At 37.6% G+C, this 27,205-nt stretch overlaps 1 protein-coding gene across 39 annotated transcripts in view; it reads right to left on the bottom strand.

Annotated features, from left to right (window-relative positions):
- The window catches only part of Abi2 (abl interactor 2), an 89,269-nt gene that overhangs the window by 50,219 nt on the left and 11,845 nt on the right, over positions 1-27,205 (bottom strand). For 30 of the 39 annotated variants that reach the window (XM_087903435.1, XM_087903432.1, XM_087903458.1 and 27 more), the window contains exon 2: positions 6,250-6,417. The exons of the other annotated variants lie outside the window; for them this stretch is intronic. In XM_087903435.1, coding sequence (XP_087759561.1) covers positions 6,250-6,417 — 168 coding nt within the window. The remainder of the gene's footprint in view (positions 1-6,249; positions 6,418-27,205) is intronic. 39 annotated transcript variants of the gene reach the window in all.

Raw genomic sequence — 27,205 nt, 5'->3', positions numbered from 1 at the left:
TTATAAGCTAAGGATGATAGAGAATTGGCTTTGGTAGAAAAGAAATTACAGGATACACATGTGGGTTGTTTATATCTAGAGTTTGGTTGTATTCTGGTTATTTTACCTTCAATGCATTCTCCCAAGGATTTCTCATGCACAGAGAAGATAATACTTTAAAATGGACATTTCTGCCACACAAACAGTGCAAAAAAAACTTAAAGACCTATTTAGCAACTATTTGTATTGATTCTGAAAGGGAAATAAAGACTTCATCAATTAGCAGGAATAGATCAAGCGAAATTGTGGTGCCTTTAACTAATTACCTCATTATGGACAGAAAACGAATATTGGTGAAGAGCTTGCTGTAATTTTTTTTTTGCAAGAGATTAGCAACAAATATTCCAAAAGAAAGAACTAATTGGATCCTTCCTCACACTATACAGCAAACACCAATTCTAAAGCCCCTACATTCTATGCTAATGCAAATAAATCAGAAAAGTCAGGTTGTAAGTCAGGAAATCTAAGTAAAGTAGCTCAAAGCCCTAGGATTCTGTTCAAAAGTCAGAATCATATGCTATTCTCATGGTATTATTAGATTTTTGCAAACCTCTTAATATAGTTACTGACTCAATATTCAGAAAGTTATTTTATATATTGAAACCATAGAACTTATTCCAAATGATTAAGAATTAACTTTGTGATTTATTAAATTACAAGAAATAATCAGAAATAGAAATCATCCCTTGTATCTAACACATATCAGATCCCATACAGGTCTACCAGGCCCTCTAGCATAAGGTAATGATGAAATTGATCAGTTATTGATAGGAAATATGCTAGAAGCCTAAGCAGACAAACACCACCCAAATATCACCCCTTGACTATAAAATGCTAAGGACAACTTCAAAATAATTAGCTAAGATGGTCCAGCCTCATAGACTACTCCAGCCAGGACTTAAGAGAAGCCCCACACCTTCCCATCACACCAAGACTGGACAACAGCTAATTTTCCCAGGACTTGATCATTATCTTAATTTTCTCATGGTTCCCTAAAGATGTCTTCACCCCAGGACAATAGGAAGTAATTTTAAGAACATGACACCCACATTCTCAAGATGTGGGATACATGGTTTTTGGTCATTTGGTGGATTATGAATGTTTGTCATCATTAAGGGGAATGTTTGCAAATTGTTAGGGGTTATGGTAAGGGAAGAAACTAAGCAAGGGAGTTAAATTCAAGAATCTCTGAAAAGAAAAAAAGGGAGATAAAGGAATGATAAAAGGGTAGCTTATTGAATATACTTTTAAACTGAAACAGCAACTACTAATATTTTGCATTGGTATGAATTTTTGCATAATGATGCAAATTAAATCTTAATTCTGTTATACTGACTATATGTTGCTACTCTTGTTTATGGTATTGTACTAATGCAGCTCATTTAAAAATGTAATGTATAATTAAAAATAAGGTTAGTAGTTAGTCATCTGTAATAATCAAACAATTACAATAATAAACAATAATTAAAAATTAGGTATGTTTTCAAGGTTAAACAGAGATATAGTTTAGATAGATAAGTAGTTTTCAAACACTTCAGAGACCTATAGGATAGGCTTTTTTATTTAAGATGTTTTCCTCATATAAGGCTTTTCATGATAGTGAGACAAATGAGACATATCTGCTCCTGACAGCACCAATTTACTTCAAAAAAAGATGATGGGCACTGAAGACCCTCCATATGGGGTTTGCTTTCAATGGGGCAAACTCAGACACTGGACAACAAACTGCCCTTAATGTAGCATGATTAATAAAAACCAAGCGATATTGCAGTTCAACCTGAAGGTCAGAAAAGCAAAACAGCCAGCCACTAGCTCTTAGCTCTACCTCAGTCTGTAACAGCAATCCTGCCTCCAGGAATCTCAGAATCAGACTGTGGTACACCTGCTGACAATAGTTGTCCAAACTGGACAAGCAGAACACAAAAGAAAGCAACTGACAAACTTTGCCAAGACAAGGAAGAACACTTCTTCAAAATTCCTGCTTCACAAAAAAGAGTCTGTCAGATAGTCTAGGCCTAGGGCCATAGAACAAATTTTTATACATCCCACAAACTAAGAAGGGGTTTAACACTTTTACAAAGTTGTCAAAACCACAAGGATGTACACACAAGCAAATGGACCTAAGAAACATGTGGGGGTGGTTATACTAATTTCTAACAAAATTGACTTCAAAATAAAATCAATCAGAAGAGATGGAGGTGGATATTTCATACTCATAACAGGAACAATTCATCAGGAGGAAGTCTCAATCCTGAATATCTATGCCCCTAATATAAAAGCACCCAAATATGTAAAAGAAACATTACTAGAATTCAAGGCACACATCAAACCACACACTCTAATAGTAGGAGACTTCAACACTCCTCTATCACCAATGGACAGGTCAACCAGACAGATACCTAACAGAGAAATAAGAGAATTAATGGAAGTAATGAATCAAATAGACTTAACAGACATCTATAGAACATTCCACCCAAATAGGAAAGAATATACCTTCTTCTCAGCATCTCATGTAACCTCGAAATTTGACTACATACTCGGTAACAAAGCAAACTTCCACAGATACAAAAAAAAATATTAATAACCACCTGTGCCTTATCAGATCACCATGGAATAAAGTTAGAATTTAACAATAATTCTACCCCCCAGAAAGCCTACAAACTCATGGAAGCTGAGCAGTCAACTACTGAACCACCCCTGGGTCAGGAAAAAAATAAAGAAAGAAATTAAAGTCTTCCTTGAATTCAACGAAAATAAAGACACAACAAATCCAAACCTGTGGGACACTATGAAAGCAGTGCTAAGAGGAAGCGTCATAGCACTAAGTGCCCATATAAAGAAAACGGAGAAAGCACACATTAGAGACTTAACAGCACAGCTGAAAGCTCTAGAAAAAAAAGATATTCACCCAGGAGGAATAGAAGACTGGAAATAATCAAACTGAGGGCTGAAATCAACAAAATAGAAACACAGAACAATCCAAAGAATCAATGAAACAAAGAGCTGTTTCTTTGAGAAAGTCAATAAGATTGACAAACCTGTATCCAAACTAATCAAAAGGCAGAGAGAGAACATGCAAATTAACAAGATCAGAAATGAAAAGGGGGACATAACAACAGACACGGAGGAAATTCAGAGAATCATTAGATCTTACTACAAAAGCCTGTATGTCACTAAATCGGAAAATGTAAAAGAAATGGACTTGTTTTTAGATAAGTACCTTTTACCAAAATTAAATCAAGACCAGGTGAACAATTTAAATAGACCTATAAGTCGTGAGGAAATAGAAGCTGTCATAAAAAAAAGCCTCCCAACCAAAAAAAGGCCCAGGACCTGATGGTTTTAATGCAGAATTTTATCAGAACTTACAGAGAAATATCACCTTTCACGATAGCCACAAATAGCATAAAGTATCTTGGGGTAACTCTAACCAAGGAAGTGAAAGATCTATTTGACAAGAACTTTAAGGCACTAAAGAAAGAAATTGAAGAGGACACCAGAAAATGGAAAGACCTCCCATGCTCTTGGGTGGGTAGGATGAACATAGTAAAAATGGCAATTCTACCAAAGGCAATCTATAAATTCAATGCAATCCCCATTAAAATCCCAACAAAACTCTTCACACACCTTGAGAGAACAATAATCAACTTCATATGGAAAGACAAAAAACCCAGGATAGCCAAACAATCCTATACAATAAAGGAATTTCTGGAGGCATTACCATCCCTGACTTCAAACTCTATTACAGAGCTACAGTAATGAAAACAGCTTGTTATTGGCATAAAAACAGAGAAGTTGACCAATGGAATCGAATAGAAGTCCCAGATATTAACCCACAAACCTATGAACACCTGATTTTCGACAAGGAAGCTAAAGGTATACAATGGAAGAAAGCATCTTCAACAAATGGTGTTGGCAGAACTGGATGTCAACCTGTAGAAGAATGAAAATAGATCCATATCTATCACCATGCACATAACTCAAGTCCAAATGAATTAAAGACCTCAATATAAATCTGAACACACTGAACCTGATAGAAGAGAAAGTGGGAAGTAGTCTACAACATATGGGCACAGAAGACCACTTCTACGTATAACCCTAGTAGCACAGACAATAAGGGCAACATTGAATAAATGGGACCTCCTAAAACTGAGAAGCTTCTGTAAAGCAAAGGACACTGTCATGAAGACAAAAGGGCAACCTATTCATTGGGAGATGATCTTTACCAACCCTGCAAGAGACAAAGGTCTGATCTCCAAAATATATAAAGAACTCAAGAAACTAGACTTTAAAATGCTAATTAACCCAATTAAAAAAAAATGGGGCTCAGAACTGAACAGAGAATTCTCAACTGAAGAAGTTCAAATGGCCAAAAGATACTTAAGGTCATGCTCAGCCTCCTTAGCGATCAGGGAAATGCAAATCAAAACCACTTTGAGATACCATCTCACACCTGTCAGAATGGCTAAAATAAAAAACATCAATGATAGCCTATGCTGGAGAGGATGTGGAGTGAGGGGAACACTCATCCATTGTTGGTGGGAATGCAAACTTGTGCAGCCACTGTGGAAACCAGTGTGGCGGTTTTTCAGAAAATTTGGGATCAACCTACCCCAGGATCCAGCAATACTACTCTTGGGAATATACCCAAGAGATACCCTATCATACTACAAAAGCATTTGTCCAACTATGTTCATAGCAGCATTATTTGTAATAGCCAGAACCTGGAAACAACCTAGATGCCCCTCACTGGAAGAATGGATCAAGAAAGTGTGGAATATATGCACATTAGAGTACTACTCAGCAGTAAAAAACAATGACATCTTGAATTTTGCATGCAAATGGATGGAAATAGAAAACGCTTTACTGAGTGAGGTAACCCATACCCAAAAAGATGAATATGGTATATACTCACTCATTAGTGGATTCTAGACATTAATAAAGGACATTGAACCTATAATTCATGATCCTAGAGAAGCTAAATAGGAAGGTGAATCCAAAGAAACATGCAGTTATCCTCCTGGAAATTGGAAGTAGATAAGATTGCAAGTCAAAAATTGAGAGCCTTGGGGGTGGGTGTGGGGTCGGGGTAAGGGGAGATGGGTAGAGAGAAGTGTGAAGGGGAGGATGGGGAGAGCTTGGGAAATGGGATGGTTGGGATGGAGGAAGAGTAGATATGGGAGCAGGGAAGTATAGAACTTAATTAAGGGGGTCATTTTAGGGTTAGCAAGAGACTGGACTCTAGAGGGGTTCCCAGGTGTCCAAGGAGACGTCCCCAGCTTGTTAAGCAGCTGAGGAGAGGGCACCTAAACTGGCCCTCTCCTATAGGCACACTGATGAGTATCTTGCATATCATCATAAAATCCTCATCTGGCGATGGATGGAAATAGAGACAGAGACCCACACTGGAGCACTGGACTGAGCTCCCAAGGTCCTTATGAGGAGCAGAAAGAAAGAGAACATGAGCAAGGACGTCAAGACCGCGAGGGATGAGTCCATCCACTAAGATGGTGGGACTGGTCTAATGGGAACTCACCAAGGCCAGCTGGACTGGGACTGATGGAGCATGTGATCAAACCGGACTCTCTGAATGTGGCTGACAATGAGGGCTGACTGAGAAGCCAAGGACAATGGCATTGGGTTTTGATTCTACTGCATGTACTGGCTTTGTGAGAACCTAGTCTGTTTGGATGCTCACCTTCCTAGAACTGGATGGAGGGGGAAGGACCTTGGAATTCCCACAGGGTAGGGAACCCTGACTGCTCTTTGGACAGCAGAGGGAGGGGGAGGGGGAATGGAGGGAGTGGGAGGGAAATGGGAGGAGGGGAGGAGGTGAAAATTTTTAATAATAATAATAAAAAAACCTGAAAAAAAAAAACCCTGGCAAGAGAAAACTTAATTTAGCCACCAAGCTAACAAGTCTATTTGTAACGCTGTAAAGACATAAAACCTGTCAGAAGATTTTTTTTTTCCTAGGGAAAAAAAGGTAAATTTTCATTTCAGGAGTGATTAAGTTACCTTGGCAACTGAGTTTTAATAAAATCTATCAAATTTACTTTGCTATCAAACTAATGACATCACAAAAAGAGTTATAAACAATACAATATCAAGTTCTATTTTCCAAACAGCACATGCATTAACTTGCATAACAAAGGCAGTCAATAGGCTGTGTGTTGCTTATAGGCAAACAGAAAAGTAACATGGTCTCACTTGTGAAATATGATTGATTGAAGATTCCATCCTCCGTAATTGGGATGCCTGGATATCCAGCATCTGTAGGACATTGTTGGCCAAAGTGTTTATCAGATACGCAACACTTGCTAAGGATTGGGTTGTGTAGGCTTTGGTTTCTTCTAGGGCTCGCTGCTTATCTGATGACTAGAGGGGGAAAAACAGTGATCATTAATTTAAAGATAATTCAATTCTAGCAAACTAACTTATTTGCCTGAAAGCTTCTGTTACTGAATCTACACCAAGCCAAAAACATTCTGAAAATCACTGTTACGCAAATGCAAAAACTAAATGATTCAATGAATTTACTGTTATTTTCAAGTTAACTATACATCTTTGTGTAAGTACAAATAAAATCCTGAGACTATAATTTAAAATCTAAGCTCTAACGACTACTTTGAGCAATGGCAGCATATATACATCTTCCCAATTTCATCATTTAGGCAGCACTGATGTGAATGTATAAATTCTACCTACTCTACTCTCCAAAACCTGATTTCCTTTCATTCTCATGCATAAAATGTCTGATCAATGTATCAATAATAATAAATAAAATGGCTGTTAATAAAAATAAATGTTTCTTGAATGTGGCCGGATTCTCTGAATGTGGGTGGCCCGGAGTCTTTCTGAAAAGCCATTGACAATGACACTGGGACTTGTTTCCTCTGCATATACTGGATTTTGGGGATCCAGTCTGTTTGGATACTCACCTTCCTGGACCTGGAGGGAGGGGGGAGGAACTTGAACTTCCCACAGGGCAGGAAACCCTGACTGCTCTTAGGGATGGAGAGGGAGGAGGAGAGGGAGTGGGGGGAGTGGGAGGGTGTTGGGAGGAGGGGCGGAAATGGAAACTTTTATAATTTAATAAAATTACTTTCTCATCAAAATAAATAAATAAATAAATAAATAAATAAATAAATAAATAAATGTTTCTGTGGGCAGGATGTTATGTTGCATACCTTTAATCCCAGCATTTGAGAGATAGAAACAGGTGGATCTCTGAATTTAAAGCCAGCCTGGTCCACAAGAGCTAGTTCCAGGACAGCTAGGGCTGTTGCACAGAGAAACCCCGTCTCGAAAAACCAAAAAGAAAAGAAGAAGAAAAAGAAGAAAAAACTACAAAAAAATTATGTATAGAAGAAAACCCCACAGTCTACATTTTGATTGGTTTTGTTTGTTGGAGATTCCCTATAAAATTTAAGAGTATTCTAGTTCTGTGAAGGACACCATTGATATTTTATGCATTGAACTTGTAGATTGCTTTGGACAGTGATGACATTTTAATAATATTCTTCTAATGCAAGAGCTCACTGGCCAAATTTCAGTCAAAAAGATGAGGTTACTTTTCAGTGAGAACACTCTGTCTCAAGTCAGTAAGATAGAAATCAAAAGAAGATACCCAAAATCTTCTACCAGCATCCATATCCACACATACAGTGCAGGTACCTCTCCAAATTCACGTTGAATGCACCATACACATACATATAAAACACATATTCACACAGCACACATGTACAAGTATACACATACCACACATACACACAAATTTCACATATATAACTGTAGCACGAATGATTAAGAAGTCAGAGTCAGATATAGGGGTTAAAGTTGAAGATCTAGAGAAGCAGAGCAGTAAGCCACTAGAGAAATGCTCAGACTGAAGGGGCGATCCTCTGACTGCCTAGACTGCACTGTTCTCCATCAGACCTCAGACTCCATACTCCAGTGAGTCCCTGTCTCTTCCCTTTACACTCCTCTCTTTATCACTCCTGTCTCCACCTCCCTAGTGCTAGGGTTAAAGGTGTGTGATTCCCAAACACTAAGATTAAAGGTGTGTGCAACCACTCCCTGTCCTCTAGTGGTTTAGTAATGCACTCTGATCTTCAGGCAGGATAATTTACTAAAATGAAATAAAATATCACTATAATAAGCATACCAGACATACATACAACACACATATGAAAAGTGAACACATATACATATGCATACACCACACATATCAAGACACATACATAAAACACACACAATACACCATAAACACAACATACATATACAAAGCACATACACTACACATATACCAACACACATGCACACACAAAAAGGACAAAGAACAAAAACCCAATTTTTAAACTTAAAAAAGTAGTTAGGCATATATGCCTTTAGTGTCAGAATTCAGGAAGCAGAGGCAGGAAGATCTCTTCGAGTTCAAGGCCAGCCTGGTCTCCACAGCCAGTTTCAGGATAAAGGAAGGGAGGGAAGGAAAAGGAAAGGAGGAATATTTGGGGTTTGGTGGGTGTATATTGCTATGGCACACATATGAAAGTCATAGGACAACTTATAGCAGTCACTTCTCTTTCCACCATGTAGGTCTCAGGGATAAAGCTTGGGTTATCAAACTTGGGGGCAAGTGCTTTAGCCCACTGAGCCATCTCACGAGCCCCTAAAGACAAGTTTCTCTTTTTCCTCAGCTATCACTTCCAAGCATTGAATTTAAAATACTTCATCTCTTAAGATTCTCCCAATCCACATTTCTGCTTACAGGGAATATTACTTTGTACACTATAACACTTTGATATATCTGTAACCCATTATCCTCTTCCTTTAAAGTAATCTTCCACTTGTGCTGCTAGCATCACTATTCTCTCATCTCTGCATCACCCACCTATCCACTTGCCAAAACTCCCATTCTATCTGGGTTTTTCGTTGTGGGCATACTAACCAGATATCACTCTAGTTATCACTTGCCAGTATTTCTGTACTAATTTCCAGGACAGAACATAAAGTCTTAAGCATGGTTTAAAAGTTTCTGTTGTAGGAATTCCTTCATCCAGAAGCATTTAAGTTACTACCCCACTTGGGCATGGCCTCTTATACTATAAATGCCAATGTAAATTACACAAGCCCTCTCTTCCAGCTGCTAGATTAGGTTCTTGTTTCCCTGTTCATGCAGAGGACTCTGATCTGTGAGTCTACCCCAAAATAAATAACCCTTTATTATACTGAATTCTGAGCTAGTGTGGGACTTCTTTTTAACATCCATCTTCCTCTGGAGGCCACATAGAACGCAACTCCACACTTACCAGGTAGACTGGTCTAAAAGGCCTTTAGCCAAAAAGGTTCCCACCCCTGACTGCCTACTAAGTGATTTTTTTTTTTTTTTTGCAAAACCCCACCACAGTGGAGCTAAGTATGGTGACTCAGGAATTTGCCAGGCTCAGACACAATCCCGCTCCCCCAAACCGTCACTTTCACTGTGACTTAGGCAGCTTCCAGTTTGTATTCCTAGCTCATGAGCTCTGGGCTCCTTGCTCCTTGTAGAGAATTGATTTAACTGCTTTAATTTGTCAAGCAAAGCATATTTGTCAGTATTTAACCTGGCACCAAGGCAGGAAACAAAAGCAGCAGGCAAGACTGTTAGTGCTGCCACTGGTCACACTGCAGCCCATAGCGTCTCTTCGCCACGTGGCTGTAACTGCAATACTTGTTAGACAATAAAGATTATTTCATCTTCAACAATTTACCAAAATTTCATAACAAAGATAACTATTTGATTACTAAATAAATCAATAAACTTGAAAGTTAGTCCAGGAATTTAATGACCTTTTTATTTATGCTATGGATTGTATTCTGTAAGGCTTACATGGTTTTTCTGATACATCCATTTATTGGATACTGGGACTAAGTTTTCTTTTGCATATTATATCTTTAAGAGAATGGTTTCAACAGAGCCAAGAATGAGGCACTTTTGGAAATGATACATTCTTTACAGACTAGTAATGAACAGCTAGGTGACAGGATTAATATCATCGAATATCAAGTTACCTGAAAAAATTAAAAAAATCCGTGTCAAAGGGTACCGAGATAGAATCTGAAAGAATTCATACTGTTGAATTTGACAATCAAAATCTGGTAAAAAAAAAAAAAAAAAAAAAAAAAAAAAAAAAAACCTTATGATAGGTTAGCAGATAGAGTATCCCTCCAGGATGGCAATCTGCATGCTATCCAATAATGTCCAAGGATGGAGTGTTATCTTTAAAGGAAAAATTTCAGACCTTAGAATCACATGTGCAGAATGAGTACCAGAGGCTAGGTACCTCAATGAAATCACTAGAAATATATACAGGACAAGAGATTCAAGCTTTACAAAAGACAGTAGTAAAAAGATTTGAAAAGATTGAGGAAATTGTTGAAGCCGATGAACAGGGAAAGAAGGTACAAGAACAGGATTCAACATTGCCAGTACCTATCAGAAATGACTTACCCAGGGTTTTAGTTTCCTGCCCTGCAATCAACTCTGAAAAAGCAACAAGTTCTAAATGCCCAGAAGGATCCAAAGAAGGTAGATGGATACCTATAGGAATGTATGATCTAAAAGTTATCAAGCAAGCAGTAGTATATCTTATGGATTTTGCATTCAGCATTTGTTAGGGAGATGATAAAGGCATGGGCTTCTAGCATTAAGGTCATGCCACACAACTGGCTTCAGTTAGTTTCAACAGTCCTCCAGGTGGGCCCCAACTTCTGTGGAAATGTTATTAGACAGAAGAGGTAAAGATTTTAGAACAGGCAAAAACAATAGGACTTGAGGCTTCCCAAGGTCAAATTCTTGGCAAGGGCAATTATGCTCACCCACAGGCTCAAATTCTTTACAATGAACAAATCTTGCCTCCATGCCACAAAGCAGCCTTAAATGCTTAGGACAGGATTCAAGAACAAGAAAAACAAATTGGAGCATATACCAGGATTAAATGGGGCCAGAGAGAACCCTTTAATGACTTTTTACAAAGATTAACTAAGGCTGTACAAATAGGAGTAACAGGCCCAGATGCTAGATGAGGACATACTGAATCTCTGACTTTTGAAAATGCCAACTTAGAATGCAAAAAGATACTTGGGCCTTTAAAGGTAAGATCAGCAACAATGGATGAATGGATCCTGCATACGATGAATGTTGAGACATTTGACTATAATACTGAATATTGGGTAGGAGAAGCAATTTTCAAAGGTGTAAGGAGACATCAAAATGCCAAATATTTTAAATGTGGTAAAATAGGACAGCTGAGAAAAGATTATAGACAAGAAATTCCTAGAAATAATGTCTCTGCTAAGAATGGTAAAAATAAAAGATATCAACCTTCTGTATTATGCAGGAAGTGTGGCAAAGGCTGAAATTGGATTAATGAATGCAGAGATCAACAAGACAGAAAAGGTAACCCAAAGCCATCGGGAAACTCCTTGGGGGTCTCTTGCAGCCCCCCAAGTCAAAAGTGGTCCAGTCATTCCCAGTCTCTGTGGAGGACATGTCTCACCAGAAAAATTAAAAAATCCAGTGCCTGCTGTAAAAAAACGAATGGATCTTTTTACCACATAAAACAAGCAAAAAATTTAAAAACTTATGTGGAAATGATCTCTGAATTAATTATAAAAGGAAAATTGAGACGCTGTCAACTAGCAGGTATAGACCCAGCAGAAATTATAGTATCTTTTACTACTGATGAAATTTCAAAATTATGGGAAGACAATGAACCTTGGCAAAGAGCTTGTGCTAATTTTTAAGGAGAGATTAATAGTGATTATCTCAAAAGTGATAGAATTAACCTTATAAATAGAACTACTTCAATCCTTCCACATATTGTATGTGACACACCAATAACTGGAGCCCATATATTCTATACTGATGCAAATAAATCAGGAAAGGCAGGTTACAAATCAGAAGATTTAAGGCAGAATTATATGATATTCTCATAGTACTAAGGGTAATAACCTCTCAATATAGTTACTGATTCACTATGCAGAAAGAGTTGTCTTGCATATTGAAACCACTAAATTTAACCATATAATACAAAATTGACTTCATTATTCATACAGGTTCAAGAAATAATCAGGAATAGAGTTTGTTCCATATATACAATACCCAATCCCAAATGGGCCTATCATGTCCTCTAGCACAAGGTAATGCAGAAATTCAGTGTGCTGAATACCTCAGAATGTCATAAGAAACATCATGTCAATAGCAAAGGTTTAAGAAAAAGTTTTCTATTACATGACAACAAGCTAATGAAATTATAAAGAGATGTCCTACTTGCTCTTTCTATAACCAAATACTGCTATCTGCAGTCAATAACTCAAAAAGTACTCAAAGGAATGCGATCTGGCAGATGGATGTGTTCCACTTTACAGATTCTGGAAAATTAAAGTATGTATACCACACCATTGACACTTATTCAGGTTTTCAATGGGCAACTGCTTTAAGCTCAGATTCAGTAATTATGCATTTGTCAGAAGTTATGGTCATCACGGGTATACCTGCACAAATAAAAACAGATAATGGTCCAGCATATGTCTCTAAGAAAATGAAACAGTTTTTTGCTTATTATAATATAAAGCATGTTACAGGTATACCAAACAATCCTACAGGTCAGTTATAGAAAGGCCAAATCGAACTATAAAGGATATGTTGAACAAACAAAAACGGATGATAAATAACCCCATAAATACATTTCATAATGCTTTATTAACCTTGAATTTTCTTAATGCTAATGAGAAAGGATCAGCAGCAGCAGAGACACATTGGATAAAAGAAAAAACTCATGAATTAAATCAGCCGGTGTATTTCAAGGATGTGTTGACCTCACAATGGAAACCAGGAGATGTGCTACGTTGGGGAAGGGGTTTTGCTCTTGTTTTCACAAGAGAAGAAAAGCTATGGATATCATCAAAATTAATAAAGATTCGTCGTAAAAAAGAGAAACCTTTTGAGAAAAAGAAATGACAACTCAACCACATAGGTGACAACCAAACAGGTGGTAAGGAAACCTCATAACAGTTGGGGCAAGGTTCTGTCCTTGTCTTTACAGGAAAATATTCATCTTCAAAAAGTCAAGAGACCCTGGACATCTAGACCCCTAAAGAGGAAAAGATAAGGAGGAAAAGATCCAGCTAGGATCACCAAGTAAAGAGAATTATGACTTATGAGGACAGGTCATTTGAGGGTAAGAATCACTGAACATAAATATTCACACACACACACACACACACACACACACACACACACACATACATATATAGGCTGCTTACTATAATAATAGTCATGACTCATTTAAAAAAATCAAAACTGGAGTGGACAATGGCTCTGTCTTTCTCTAAATCCAAGCATGTTGTTAAAAGAAAAATTCAGAGTTTCTGTCTCATGTCAGGAGCCATCTGGTATGGGACAGAAGGAAGAAAGAATTTGGGGAAAAGCTTACTTTCCTTCATACCTATTTATGTCTCTATTGCACCTCTCATTGACTATATGTCTGTAGAAATAATGTTTAAGCTTTCTACAATGAATAATGAATTTTCCTGCAGTAATCTTTGAAGTTTCCAGGAAGAAGATAGGGCCCCACAACAACTCCAGCTGGCTGATATGACGTCATAATGCTAATAGTGCTACTATAAAATCTGTTTTGGGTACCAACTTTTCAAGATGGTTCCAACTTGGTTAGATGATATGGTGCACCTTTTTACAACGTTCTGGCCAGAACTCCAAACAGGAACCTCAGAAAAACCCTATCAAATACTGAGAGACTATTTGCAATTATACCAGACAGTAATCTTGAAACTTAACCATCATTTTACTTTCACAGGATTCTATAGAAAGAACATTGCCCCCATGACAGCTGGAAGTACTTCTAGAAGATGACGTCCCCCCTCCCAAAAAAGTTTGTCCTCAGGGTTAAGGACATCATTTAGAAATTGATTATAATTGATGTAGGGTTGAGAGTTGGGGTGGAAATTATGCAGACTCAGGGTTCTCTTTAAAATAAGAGAAAAATTTGATGGGATAATAGATAGTATGAGTTTACGCACACTAATAATAATAGTGAGTAACAGAGTGAATACTTTTGAGCTACTATTTATAGGCAATTTACATTGGTATAGATTTTTGTATATTGATACAAATTCAAATTATATTGAATATGTTCCTATTTCTGTCTACAGTATTTGTACACCTGGGCAAAGTTATTTTGTCATATTGTATTCTTGCATGTTTCTACCTCTGCTTGAAACATTTTGTATACTGACACAATTTAGGATATATTTATCATATTGCACTATACATTTCAACCTCTGATCAAGATACTTATACACTGTTTACATGTTGAGGTCATTGTTCTCATTTGTACAGTTGTTTAAAGATTGCTTAATATTCTAATATGAAGTCTTAGTCTTTAAGTTATAAAGGTATTAAGAATTATAGGTCAATAGTCATTCATGTTTGTCATACTTATAATTAGACTAATCAGGTTCTTTAGATACATACAGATTGTATTCTGCATAGATAGGTAATCTTCAACCACTTCAAAGAGCTGTAGAATATGGCATCTAAATAACTTAGGGTTCTGTTGAATCAAGATACGATTGCTCCTGGCAGCACTGATTTATTCCCAAGAGAATGTTGAGCACCGAAGACACTCCACTTAGAGCTTGTTTTATTCTTGGCAAAACTGCCCACGCATTGACCACTGACAAAATGCACAATGTCTGGACAGGACAAGCAGGATACATGAAAAAAGACTGTCAAATCTTGCCAAGACAGGGTAACACAGTTTTGTAAAATTTCCTGCCTCTGAAAATGGTCTGTCAGTTACTCTAGGCCTTATCCAAAGTTGGTTGCTCCAACGTTGCAAATGAGACTTTGGGTGACTGCCCAGGTAGCCAGCAGTTGTCTGTCATTTGTTGCACATTTTAGAAGTAGCTTGATTGCACTTTCTGCTTACTCAAGTAGTATTATTTCCCTTCTCAGGTCTTCGATGGGGTTGAAGACTAGATAGTCGTAGTTACTTTCCTCTCATGACTTGGCCAAGTTATTTCTAATACAAGACTTAGATTTCTTAGGACAGGATAATTACTGAAACATTTATTAAGTTTCTTGCTTGATATTGTTGTTTATGCTAGTTGTAATTCTAATTTTTAAACTTAATATTTGTTCTTATTGTGAATAATTTTGAACTGTCTTATTTAAACAAAAGGGGGAGGTGCTGTAGGAACTCCTTCAGCCAGTAGCCTTTAAGTTACGGGCCCACTTGGGCATGGCTTCTTATACCATAAATGCTAATGTAAATCACGTGTGCTTTCTCTTCTGACTGCTGGATTAAGTTCCTGTTTCCCCAATGGTACAGATGACTGTGATCTGTAAATCTACCCCTAAATAAATAACCCTTTATCATACTAAATTCTGAACTAGTATGGGATCTCTTTTTAATGTCCATCGTCAAGTTTTATCTTTCCAAACCACCTAAAACCTTCATAATCTTCCTGTAACCCACTTATACATAAACAGACTTCTCTACTTACCATTTACAGTCTTCCCTAATAGGCATATATTTACTTCTCATTTAACCTTTCTGGGTCTTCACTTATGGAAAAGTATGTTTCATGGTTCTCAGGATATGGATCATAGTTTCCTACCTTTGTCGTCTTCTTCACTTGTAGTTTTTGCAACATTCTGAAATGCCTGAATTTCATGGAAAATTTTTCTAACAGTTATCAACCTTCACAACAATTTATTATAGGCAATATACCACAGCAAAAGATGCATGTTTTACTACCCGGACTCACATGTCCCATAATAGCAAGACTCGTGAAACAGGTGGTAACAGAACACATCTTTGCATAGAACTGGTAAATCATCCTTAGTTCTTTTCTATTACTTTTTTTGTTTTGTTGTTGCTGTTTGCAGTAATGGGGATCAAACTCACATGTTAAACATGTACTGGATAGCAATCCTTACCCCAAGCCTCACCCAGTATCTCTTTAATGGGTAAGATGCAAGTTCATTTTCCTACCATTCTAAAGGTTGAATAGCATTATTTTCATCAGAATATATAAAGTAATATAGTCTTTCTGTGGCAACAACACAGAATTATGCTCCCCTCCCCACCAGAAAATGACAGCCACAAGAATGAAACATTCAACACAGCCTTCTAAGATTGTCCTTCTCACAAGGCACTTTCCTTCCACAATCATAAAGAAAGCTAAACCCTATGAAAGGGGAACTGGGCACAGGATGTATGTTAACTAATCCAGCTAAACAGATGCCATCTGCCTGCTCAGTCCAGCAGGAACTCACATGGCCTATTTCTATCATCTAATGATAGACAGACAGAAAACTGGCTCTCTAGAAGTTGACACCATCCAAATGACTTACTATGTACTCAATAAGGGGGACAACTAAACTTACATCTCAATTTGATGTGATAACTGGAGGGATAGAAAATACAAATAAGAACCCTGAACACCCTCTGAAGATACTCAACTGCAGTATTATTAGCATTTGTTTCTTATTGCTATATACCTCATTGGTTTACTTCCACTAAATAGGATCACAGATTTAATAGAAAAATTAAGGTATGACTCAGGAGGTATAGGAAAACAGTATTTTAAAAAGCAAAGTATAGGAATACACAAAAGGAAATTCTTCTCTGCACACAGTGTTCCTTAAGACTTTAAGACATCTAGACAAGAAAGCTCAGTAATGATGCATCTGCCTTTGAGCCATTTCTGTTTCTCTAAATGACACCTCATTCATATTCATTATATCTTGAATGAATGGATGGATGGATGGATGGATGGATGGATGGATGGATAGATGGATGGATGAGGAGGCTGGAGAAATGACTCAGTGGGTAAAGACACTTGCTGATCTTACAGAGAAGTCAACTTTGGTTCCCAGCACCCACACTGAGCAGCTCAAAAGTGCCTGTAACTCCAGCTTCAAAGGATCCAAGGCCCTCTTCTGGCCTCCACAGGCCTCCACATACACATAAACCTTTGTGTATACACACACACACACAGAATTTATTAGAATCACTTACAGACTGCAATCCAACTAATTCAGCAGTGAAGGGCTGTGACTGGAAACCCACGAATTCAGTAGTTGCTTAGTCAGTGAAGCTGGACGAAGACCCACATAATTCAGTAAAGAAGCAGGATACAAATTTAACTCATACTAGCCTTCCAAAATACAAATGACAACCAAACTGAAAAAGAAATCAGGGAAGCAATACCTTTCTTTCACAGTAGATGTGATGGCTATTCTCAGTTGTCAACTTGACTACATCTGGAATGAACTGTAATTCAGAAATGGAGGACATACTCTTGAGAGATTATTTTTGCTTGGGTGAATCCACTTCAGTTCTGAATCATTGAGGTAGAATGCACGCACCTGTGATCCGGATCTTGAGGTGGGAAGACACATGTCTTTGATCTGGGCACACCTGCTGGAAGCCTATATAAGGACATGGAAGAAGGAAGCTTTTGCTCTCTACCTGCTTATACTCTTGGCCTTTCTAGCAAGTCCATTCTTTCACCAACCCTAGAGCCTACTTCTTCAGAATTCTAGCATCTACTGACAAGCTGGACATCCAGTCTCACTGACTAAGCAACTAGTGAATTCATGGCTTTCCACACGTGTGTGTGTGTGTGTGTGTGTGTGTGTGTGTGTACACAAAAAAGTTCATTCTGCTGGCCAATGGTGGCCAGCATTAATCCCAACACTCAGGAGACAGAGGCAGGCGGAGCTCTGTGAGTTCAAGTTCTACAGAGCTAGTTCCAGTACGGCTAGGGCTGTTACACAGAGAGACCCTGTCTCAAAGAACAAAAAATTCATTCTGTAAGTTTTACTACTCTAGAAAACTCTGTAATGTATGTGTATGTATGTATATAAAGAGATTCATTCTGTAATTTCTGCTTCTCTAGAGAACGCTGTGTATGTATATAAAGAGATTCAGTCTGTAAGTTCTGCTACTCTTGAGAACCCTGACTACAATAGTCATTTTTAAAATGTCTCAAAAAAATTGGAATAACAAAGCAAGTAAAAGACCTATATAATAAAAACTTTAAGACACTTAAGGAACAAGCTGAATAAGGCACCAAAAGACAGAAAGATATCCCATGCTTATGGATGGTTAATATTGGGGAAAAAGAGTCATTCTACCAAAAGTTACCTATAGATCCAATGCAATCTGCACCAAATGTCCAACACAATTCTCACAAAAACTGGGGGAAAAAAATAAAGTTCATATGAAAACAAAAAACCCAGGATAACTAAAAATTTAACAATAAAAGAACTGATGGTCACCATCACTGATTTTAAGCTACACCACAAGGCTATAGTAATAAAAACAGTACAATATTGCCATAAAAACATGACACATTGCTTCACTGAACAGAATTGAAGCCCTGAACATAAGACTACATACCTACTCTTAACCTGTTTTTTTTTTTTATGTCTTTTAACAAAGAAACTGTACACACTGGAGAAGAGACAACATTCTTATCAAACTGTGCTGGCCAAACTGAATAGTTACATGTGGAAGAATTAAAATAAATTCATATTTATCACCCTGCACAAAATTCAACTCCAAATAGATTAAGGACATATGACCCAATACCCTAAGTCTGATAGAAGAGAAATTAGGGAATACATTCAAACTCACTGGCACAGAAAAAAAAAAACTTTCTGAATAAAACCCTATAGCACAGGCATTAAAATCAACAATAAACGGGACCTCATAAAACTGAAAAGCTTCTGTACAGCAAATGACACCATCATCAAGAGGCAGCCCACAAAATGGGGAAAAGGTCTTTGCCAATTATATCTGAATAAAGGGTTAGTATCTAGGACAGTGGTTTTCAATCTATAGGTTGTGGCCCCTTTTGGGGTTGAACGACTCTTTCAGAGGTCGCCTAAAGCACTGGAAAACAAATATTTATATTACATTTCACAACAGTTGCAAAATAACAGTTATGAAGTAGCAATAAAAACAATTTTATGGTTGGAGTCACCACAACATGAGGAACTGTGTATTAAAGGGTCACAGTATTAGAAAAGTTGAGAATCACTGATATAGAATATACAAAGAACTCAAAAAACTAATCAATAAAACAAATAACCCAATTAAATAGGGTGGAGAACTAAACAGAGTTCTCAAAATTGCTGAGAAACTTTTTAAATGTTCAACATCCTTAGACATCAGAAAAAAGCAAATTAAAAGAATTTTGTGATTTCATCTTACCATAATTAGAATGGCCATTTACACAAGGGATTATTACTCAGCTGTTAAGAAATATGAAATTTACAGGGAAGTGGATAGAGCTAGAAATAATCATCCTCATTAAGGTAACCCAGAACCAGAAAGACAAGCACTGCATGTTTTCTATTAAATGTGGATCTTAGCATTTAAGTTTTAATATGTATACTTCAATGAGAATATCCAGAAGACTGGATTGTCCTAAGAAAGGACAAGGATGAAAGAGGTGATCTCCCAGGGAAGAAAAAATGAAATATAGTATTATAAAGAGATGAAGAGAAAAGAAAGTTAGAACAAGAGGATTAAACAAGGTAGGGGCTAAGAAGTTAGGGTAGATAACAGAATATGGGGAAGGATTAATTAACACTAAAGGCCTTTTTATGTTTTTTAAATTTATGTGTGTGTGTGTGTGTGTGTGTGTATGCTATTTTGGTTTTTGTGGGGTTTTTTGGGATTTTTGTTTTTGTTTTTGTTTTTTGAGACAAGGTTTCTCTGTGTAACAACTCTGGCTTTCCTGGAACTCATCTTGTAAACCAGGCTGTCCTCAAACTCACAGAGATTCTCCCGCTTCTGCCTCTGGAGTGCTGGGATTATAGGCATGCACCACCACTCCTGGGCCCTGAAGACCATTTTTTAAAAAGCTATATTGAAGCCTACTAGTCTAGAAGTTTCCATATATATTATACATGTATAATTATACAGATACAAAACTATATTAGAGAGAGAAAATCAGTTTAAATATATCATATAATGGGGTGGGTGATACCCTAATTAGATATCATATGTTATCAAAGAAAACTCCCCACTACTAGGAATGGGTTTTGAGTCTTTTGTTGTTGTTGTTGTCTTTTTGAATTGTTGGTCAAAAGAGTCTTATACTCCCCACCCAAACATTACAGGCTATTGGTCAATGTTATTGGCTACCTTCCACAACCTGACAATAAGATCCTATTGCTGAAGACACTGCACACTTAATGTCATAGAACATGGAAAAATCAAGCTGGTACTCAACGGGAAGCTTCACCCCTACTGCCTACTGATCACGGTGCTCAAAGGTGCAATACATGCCACTAAAAGTAACTAGAAGAGAAATGTACTATAAGTCTCACTCAGCTACAAACCCTGAGAGCTATCATAGCCACCTGCCTGAAAAGATAAGCCCAATGATACAAGAGTGGCACAATGTTAGGAGAATAATCTTTTTTTTTTTTAACAGGAATTAAGGTGCATTCCCTGAACCCATACCTGACTCTATTAATAAGGTCAAGAAACTAAGACTAAATAAGTCATGGGCCCTATGGAAAAGCCACACTATTACTATTAAATCACCATAGCAATAAAACAACTCCTAATAACATATTGCTAGACCCACATGTCAGTGCATCACCAAACCCTCATAGAAGCTCCTTCTTGCAGCAATGGTAATTAACAGAGAACCCCACCACCACACTAAGTGGACAATATGCAGAAACAATGGACTTCGGAACAATCAGCTCTAAATGGGATGTCTTTATCACACCCCTCCTCCCAGGGCTCAATGAAAAAGAGAAAGACTGGCTCTTAGCCAGAAGGGGCATGTAATAATATTTCATTTGTAATTTATAAATAAAGCTTGCCTGAAGGTCAATGCAAAGCAGCAACACTAGTCAGCCATACAGGCCAGGCAGTGGTTGCACACACTTTTAATCCCATCAGCCACACTAGTTAGCCACAGAAGCTAGGCAGTGGTGGTGCATGCCTTTAATCCCAGCACTAGAGAGGAATATAAAACAGGATGAGATAGGACCTCGCTCTTTTTTACAAAAAGTCTGAAGATTTCAAAGAGTTAAGAGTACTCTAGTCTACTGACTTGGCTGTTTGCTTTTCTGATCTTCAGGCTGAACCCCAATATTCATCTCTGTGTTTTTACTAATCATGCTACATTAGATGCCTAACATTTGGGATACAAATTCAAGAAAAAGCCACTAGCATGGGACGGAGCTGCACATGAGGTTCCAGCCCCACCTGACTAGGTTTTCTTTTCTTTATTCCCCAAGCTTCTGAGTGAGTTTGGGATTTTCCTACTACAGCCTCTCTGAAACAGTCCCAGCTGCCAATCAAACTCCAGAAGCACCAGGGCTCCAAAGGGCACAGAAATCACCAGCCCCAAACTGCCTGACTCTGCCTTCAGGAAGCACCCGGCCATACATGCTTTTTTCAAACAATTCCCTGTGTGTTTTTTTCAGACAGAGGGCACTCTCTCTCTATCTATCTATAAAACCCATGAGTTTTAGGGTCTCTCTGAACCCCCTTTTTGGACTTCTGCCAAATTAGATAGCTGCCTTGAAATTCAGTCAGGCTTTTAGTGTTCTACACAGCAGTGATAAGCCTCACATCTTCATCAACATTGTCAGTAGACAGTAAGACAACTGGGAATTCTTAAAGGGAAGGATTAGTTAAAAGAAAATATTAATATTAAAAAAAATGGGGAACCGCTTACAATGCAGGGATTTAGGTCTCTGTATGGTAATATGCTAGACAGTTTGAAAATGGAATGATTAAATGAAAGAATATCTAACTTAGATGGTATTTATTTAATGTCAATTACAAACACTATCAACTTCATCATTTTTTCTTATCACTAAAAAAGTTGGTTAATCTGAGTATTAAGATACAGGCCTTATTAAAAAAACTAAAAAAACATATAAGAGGAATTTAATGGAGAACCAATTTCAACACTGCAGTATAAGAATAGAGAGGAACAGTGTAAAGTTTTCAGACAACCAAGTTTAATATATCCAGTAACCTTACAGGAATTGTCAAATGGCAGAGGCTCTGTTACAGCTAGCTGGACTCCTGTGCCATGTTAGATTTAAGGAGACTCAAGGGAGTGATAGTCTCATATGACATGTATTCACATTTGTGAAGCAACTGTTAACCTCAAAGTCAGTTTGCAATAGAATTATCCCTAAAGACTGGATAGAATTGGTTAAAGTTGTTTTAGAGCCCAGTCCACAATTACAAAGGAGTGGTTCAGAGAAGGTTATTGAACAGCAGAGTAAAGCTAGAGGTAGGAAAATTAACCAAGATCAACTTCTTGGAGAAGGAGACTACGTTACTATAGAAAGGCAGGTTGTATGTGATAACTACACCCTGGATTTATGCCACGCAGCAGCTTGGAATGCTTGAGACAGAACTGGAAAAATAGAAAAGAAAACTGAGTAATTTACTAAAGTTATAGAGGGCCCAAAGGATGCCTTTATGGATCTCTAACAAAGATTGACATCAGCTGTAAACAGAATGATACCAAATTCAGAAGCTAGATAAATAGTAATTGTATTTCTGGCTTTTGAAAATGCCAATTCTCCATGCAAAAGGATAATTAGAACATTAAAGACAAGGTCAGCACCTTTAGAGGAATGGATATGAGATACAATCAATGTTGACTCTTGTGACCATGATGATGCTTGGATAGTAGAGTTGATTTTACAGAGGTTTGAGGAAAAATTAAAATGTCAAAATAATTATGGCAAACAAGGGGTCACCATAAGGGGACTGTAGGCAGGGTGCTCCTAGAAACAATGTTTTTTCTAAGAATAATGCATTCAGAACACCAATCCCTTCTGGATTATGCAGAAGGTGTGGCAAAGGCAGTCACTGAACATATGTCAACAAAGGATTTTCAAGATAATCCTTCACAGAGGGCCATCGGAGGGGTGAGTTTGCTTCCGGCCCGCGGCAGGGGCCCAGCGAGGAGGAGCTCGGACTTTCCCCGACCCCACAGATTCTCAGGTCACCCTGCAGTGCTGGCTCCACCCTGCTAAGCTCTCCCGCCTGCCATCCCAGCTTCCACCCAGGTACAAATTCCTATATTTCTCCCTTCCCACTGGGGCCATAAAATTTCCCCAGCTCAGCTGCCTTGCACGCTGGGCCTGCGCTGTAGGCGCATCCCGGAAAGAGGGAGTGCCTGTGCTTCAATAGCCTGCCTGAGGAAAGGTAGGCATTCTATCAGTGAAGTCCCTGCCCAACAAGGGAACCTGACTCGCTACCAGAAGTTCCAATAGAGAGCATTTGAAGGAAGAGATGGGCAGACGCCAAGGCAAGAACTCCTCCAACAATCTGAAAAACAACATGAAAACACCAGATCCCAACGACCCTACAATAGAAGGACTTGAACACTCTAACCCAGAAGAAGTGGGAAAAAGTGCCATTATGAAAGCAATAGAGTCCCTTAAACAGGATATGAATAACTCCCTTAAAGAACTGGATGAGAAGTATAACAAAAAGTTTGAAGAAATGAGTATAGAAATGGATGAGAAATATAACAAAAATTTGAAGAAAAAAGTAAATCCGTGAATGATACCCTGAGAAACCAAGAAAAAACAATCAAACAGGTAAAGGAAACAGTCCAAGAATTGAAAACTGAAATGGAGGCAATGAAGAAAACACAAACCGAGAACCGGCTGGATATGGAAAACCTAGGTAAACAAAAGGAGACTACAGAATCAAGCATAACCAATAGAATACAAGAGATAGAAGAACAAATCTCAGATTCTGAAGATACCATAGAGAAAATAAATGCTCTGGTCAAAGAAAACGGCAAATCCAACAAATTCTCTTCACAAAACATTCAGGAAATCTGGGACACAATAAAAAAACCAAATCTAAGAATAATAGGGATTGAAGAAGGAGAAGAACTGCAGATCAAAGGCCCAGAAAATATATTTAACAAAATTATAGAAGAAAACGTTCCCAATCTAAAGAACGATATTCCTATGAAGGTTCAAGAAGCATACAGAACGCCGAATAGACTGGATAAAAAAAAATCCCCTAGCCATATAATAATCAAAACACAAAACATACAGATTAAAGGAAGAATATTAAGAGCTGCAAAGGAAAAAGGTCAAGTGACTTATAAAGGTAAACCTATCAGGCTTACACCAGACTTCTCTATGGAAACCATGAAAGCCAGAAGATCCTGGATAGAGGTACTGGAGAAACTAAGAGACCATGGATGCAAACTCAGATTACTATACCCAGCCAAGCTATCATTCGCTATCAACGAAGAAAACAAAATATTCCAGGATAAAAATAAATTTAAACAATTTGTAGTCACAAATCCAGCCTTACAGAAAGTAACAGAAGGAAAATCGCAACCCAGGGAATCCAGCATTGCCATCACTGCCTACAATAACCCAGACATCTAGCAACCCTTCACAACCACAACTCAAAGAAGAGAAACACACAAACTCTACTACACACACACACACACACACAAAATAATAACCGGAATCAACAATCACTGGTCATTAATATCACTTAATATTAATGGACTCAACTCACCTATAAAAAGGCACAGACTAAGAGACTGGATAAGAAAACAGGATCCAACATTCTGCTGTTTACAAGAAACACACCTCAACCACAAAGAAAGACATCTACTCAGAGTAAAGGGTTAGGAAAAGGTTTTCCAAGCAAACGGACCTAAGAAACAAGCTGGTGTGGCCATTCTAATATCTAACAAAATTGACTTCAAACTAAAATCAATCAGAAGAAATAGAGATGGACATTTCATACTCATAACAGGAATAATTCATCAGGAGGAAGTCTCAATCCTGAATATCTATGCCCCTAATATAAAAGCACCCACTTATGTAAAAGAAAAACTTTTAGAACTCAAGGCAGTCATCAAACCACACACACTAATAGTAGGAGACTTCAACACACCTCTCTCACCAATGGACAGGTCAATAAAACAGAAACTCAACAGAGAAATAAGAGAATTACTAGAGGTAATGAATCAAATGGACTTAACAGATATCTATAGAAAATTCCACCCAAAAAGGAAAGAATATACCTTCTTCTCTGCAGCTCATGGAACCTTCTCGAAAATTGACCACATACTCGGTAACAAAGCAAACTTACACAGATACAAAAAAATATTAGTAACCACCTGTGTCTTGTCAGATCACCACGGAATAAAGTTAGAATTCAATAACAATTCGAACACCAGAAAGCCTACAAACGCGTGGAAGTTGAACAGTCAACTACTGAATCATCCCTGGGTCAAAGAAGAAATAAAGAAAGAAATTAAAGTCTTCCTTGAATTTAATGAAAATAAAGACACAACATACTCAAACCTATGGGACACAATGAAAGCAGTTCTAAGAGGAAAGGTCATAGCGCTAAGTGCCCAATTAAAGAAAACGGAGAAAGCACACATTGGAGACTTAACAGCACACCTAAAAGCTCTGGAAAAAAAAAGAAGCAGACTCTCCCAGGAGGAGTAGAAGATTGGAAATAATCAAACTGAGGGCTGAAATCAACAAAATAGAAACACAAAAAACAATCCAAAAAAATCAACAAAACAAAAAGTTGGTTCTTGGAGAAAATCAACAAGATTGACAAACCCCTAGCCAAACTAATCAAACGGCAGAAAGAGAACACTCAAATTAATAAGATCAGAAATGAAAAGGGGGACATAACAACAGACACAGTGGAAATTCAGAGAATCATTAGATCTTACTACGAGAGTTTATATGCCACAAAGTTGGAAAATGTAAAAGAAATGGATTGGTTTTTAGATAAATACCATTTGCCAAAGTTAAATCAAGACCAGGTGAACAATCTAAATAGACCTGTTAGTTGCGAAGAACTAGAAGCTGTTATCAAAAACCTCCCGACCAAAAAAAGCCCAGGGCCAGATGGTTTCAATGCAGAATTCTACCAGAACTTCTACTTTATACTGCAACTTTACTGAACTTGTTATTTTTAATCTTTTTTGATGTTATTTTTAGTCTTTTTTTAATCTTTATTCTTTATGTTCTTCTAACTTTTCTGTCCCCCTGCCACCCAAAATAAGAAGAAGAAGAGGAAGAGGAAGAGGAAGAGGAAGAGGAAGAGGAAGAAGAAGAAGAAGAAGAAGAAGAAGAAGAAGAAGAAGAAGAAGCAAAAGAAGAAGAAGAAGAAAGGAGGAAGGAAGTGAGAAACGGAGGGTGGGAGGGAGGAAGGAAGAAAGAAAGAAAATAAAAGAAAGCAGTTATCTGTAAACAAAAACAACTACTTTTCCAGTATGGCTATCTTTAATTTCTTTTTCTTTCCTAAGTGGCCTGACTAGGACTTATAGTACTTTTCATAAATAGTATTATGTGTAATAAAACTGTAAGGGGCTGTAGAGATGGCACTGAGTGTAGAGATCTTCACGTAGAAATGGCTGCTCTTGCAGAGGAATAGGGTTCAATTCCCAGCACTGGCACACAACCATCTGTAACTTCAGCTCCAGGAGATCTGATGCCCTTTTATGATCTCCATGGGCACCAGCATACACATGGTGCACACACATGCATACATGCAAAACACCCATAAAAATAAAATTAAGTAAAATAAGATTTAAAACTATGACAAGGGACTCCTAATTCAATTAACAATAAAACTTTTAGGTTTTCATAGTTGTGTGTAAATTAGCTTGGGGTAGTCATAAATTTCTATAACAGCTGCACAAATCACAACACCTGGCAAAATCAAACACTGACAAGGATATAGAATAACTGAACTTTGCTGGAAGGAATACAAAATGATACCACCAAAAAGTGCAGTCGTTTCTGTAAAATTAAGCAGTTTTACAATGTAGTTTTATGTAGTTCAATAAGCCCACTATTTTTTTTTAAAGCAAAGTAAACAAAGCATGACCTCACCTAAGCCCCTGTTGGATTCAGAAGGTCCACTATTTGTAGAAAAGCAGCAAAACATTCAGGTCTTGTACAAAGTGCCATAGACCTACAGCATGGATGACAGACACTTGTGAGGAACTAATGCCATTCTGTAGCTGAAGTTCTATAGTTACAGTTGTGCCTAAAAGGAGTTCAAGTAGAATGTCTTGT

This window comes from Myodes glareolus, chromosome 1 (assembly GCF_982192425.1).
Source record: "Myodes glareolus chromosome 1, mMyoGla1.1, whole genome shotgun sequence".
Classification (NCBI taxonomy): Eukaryota; Metazoa; Chordata; class Mammalia; order Rodentia; family Cricetidae; genus Myodes; species Myodes glareolus.
This window is presented reverse-complemented; position numbering and strand designations above follow the sequence as displayed.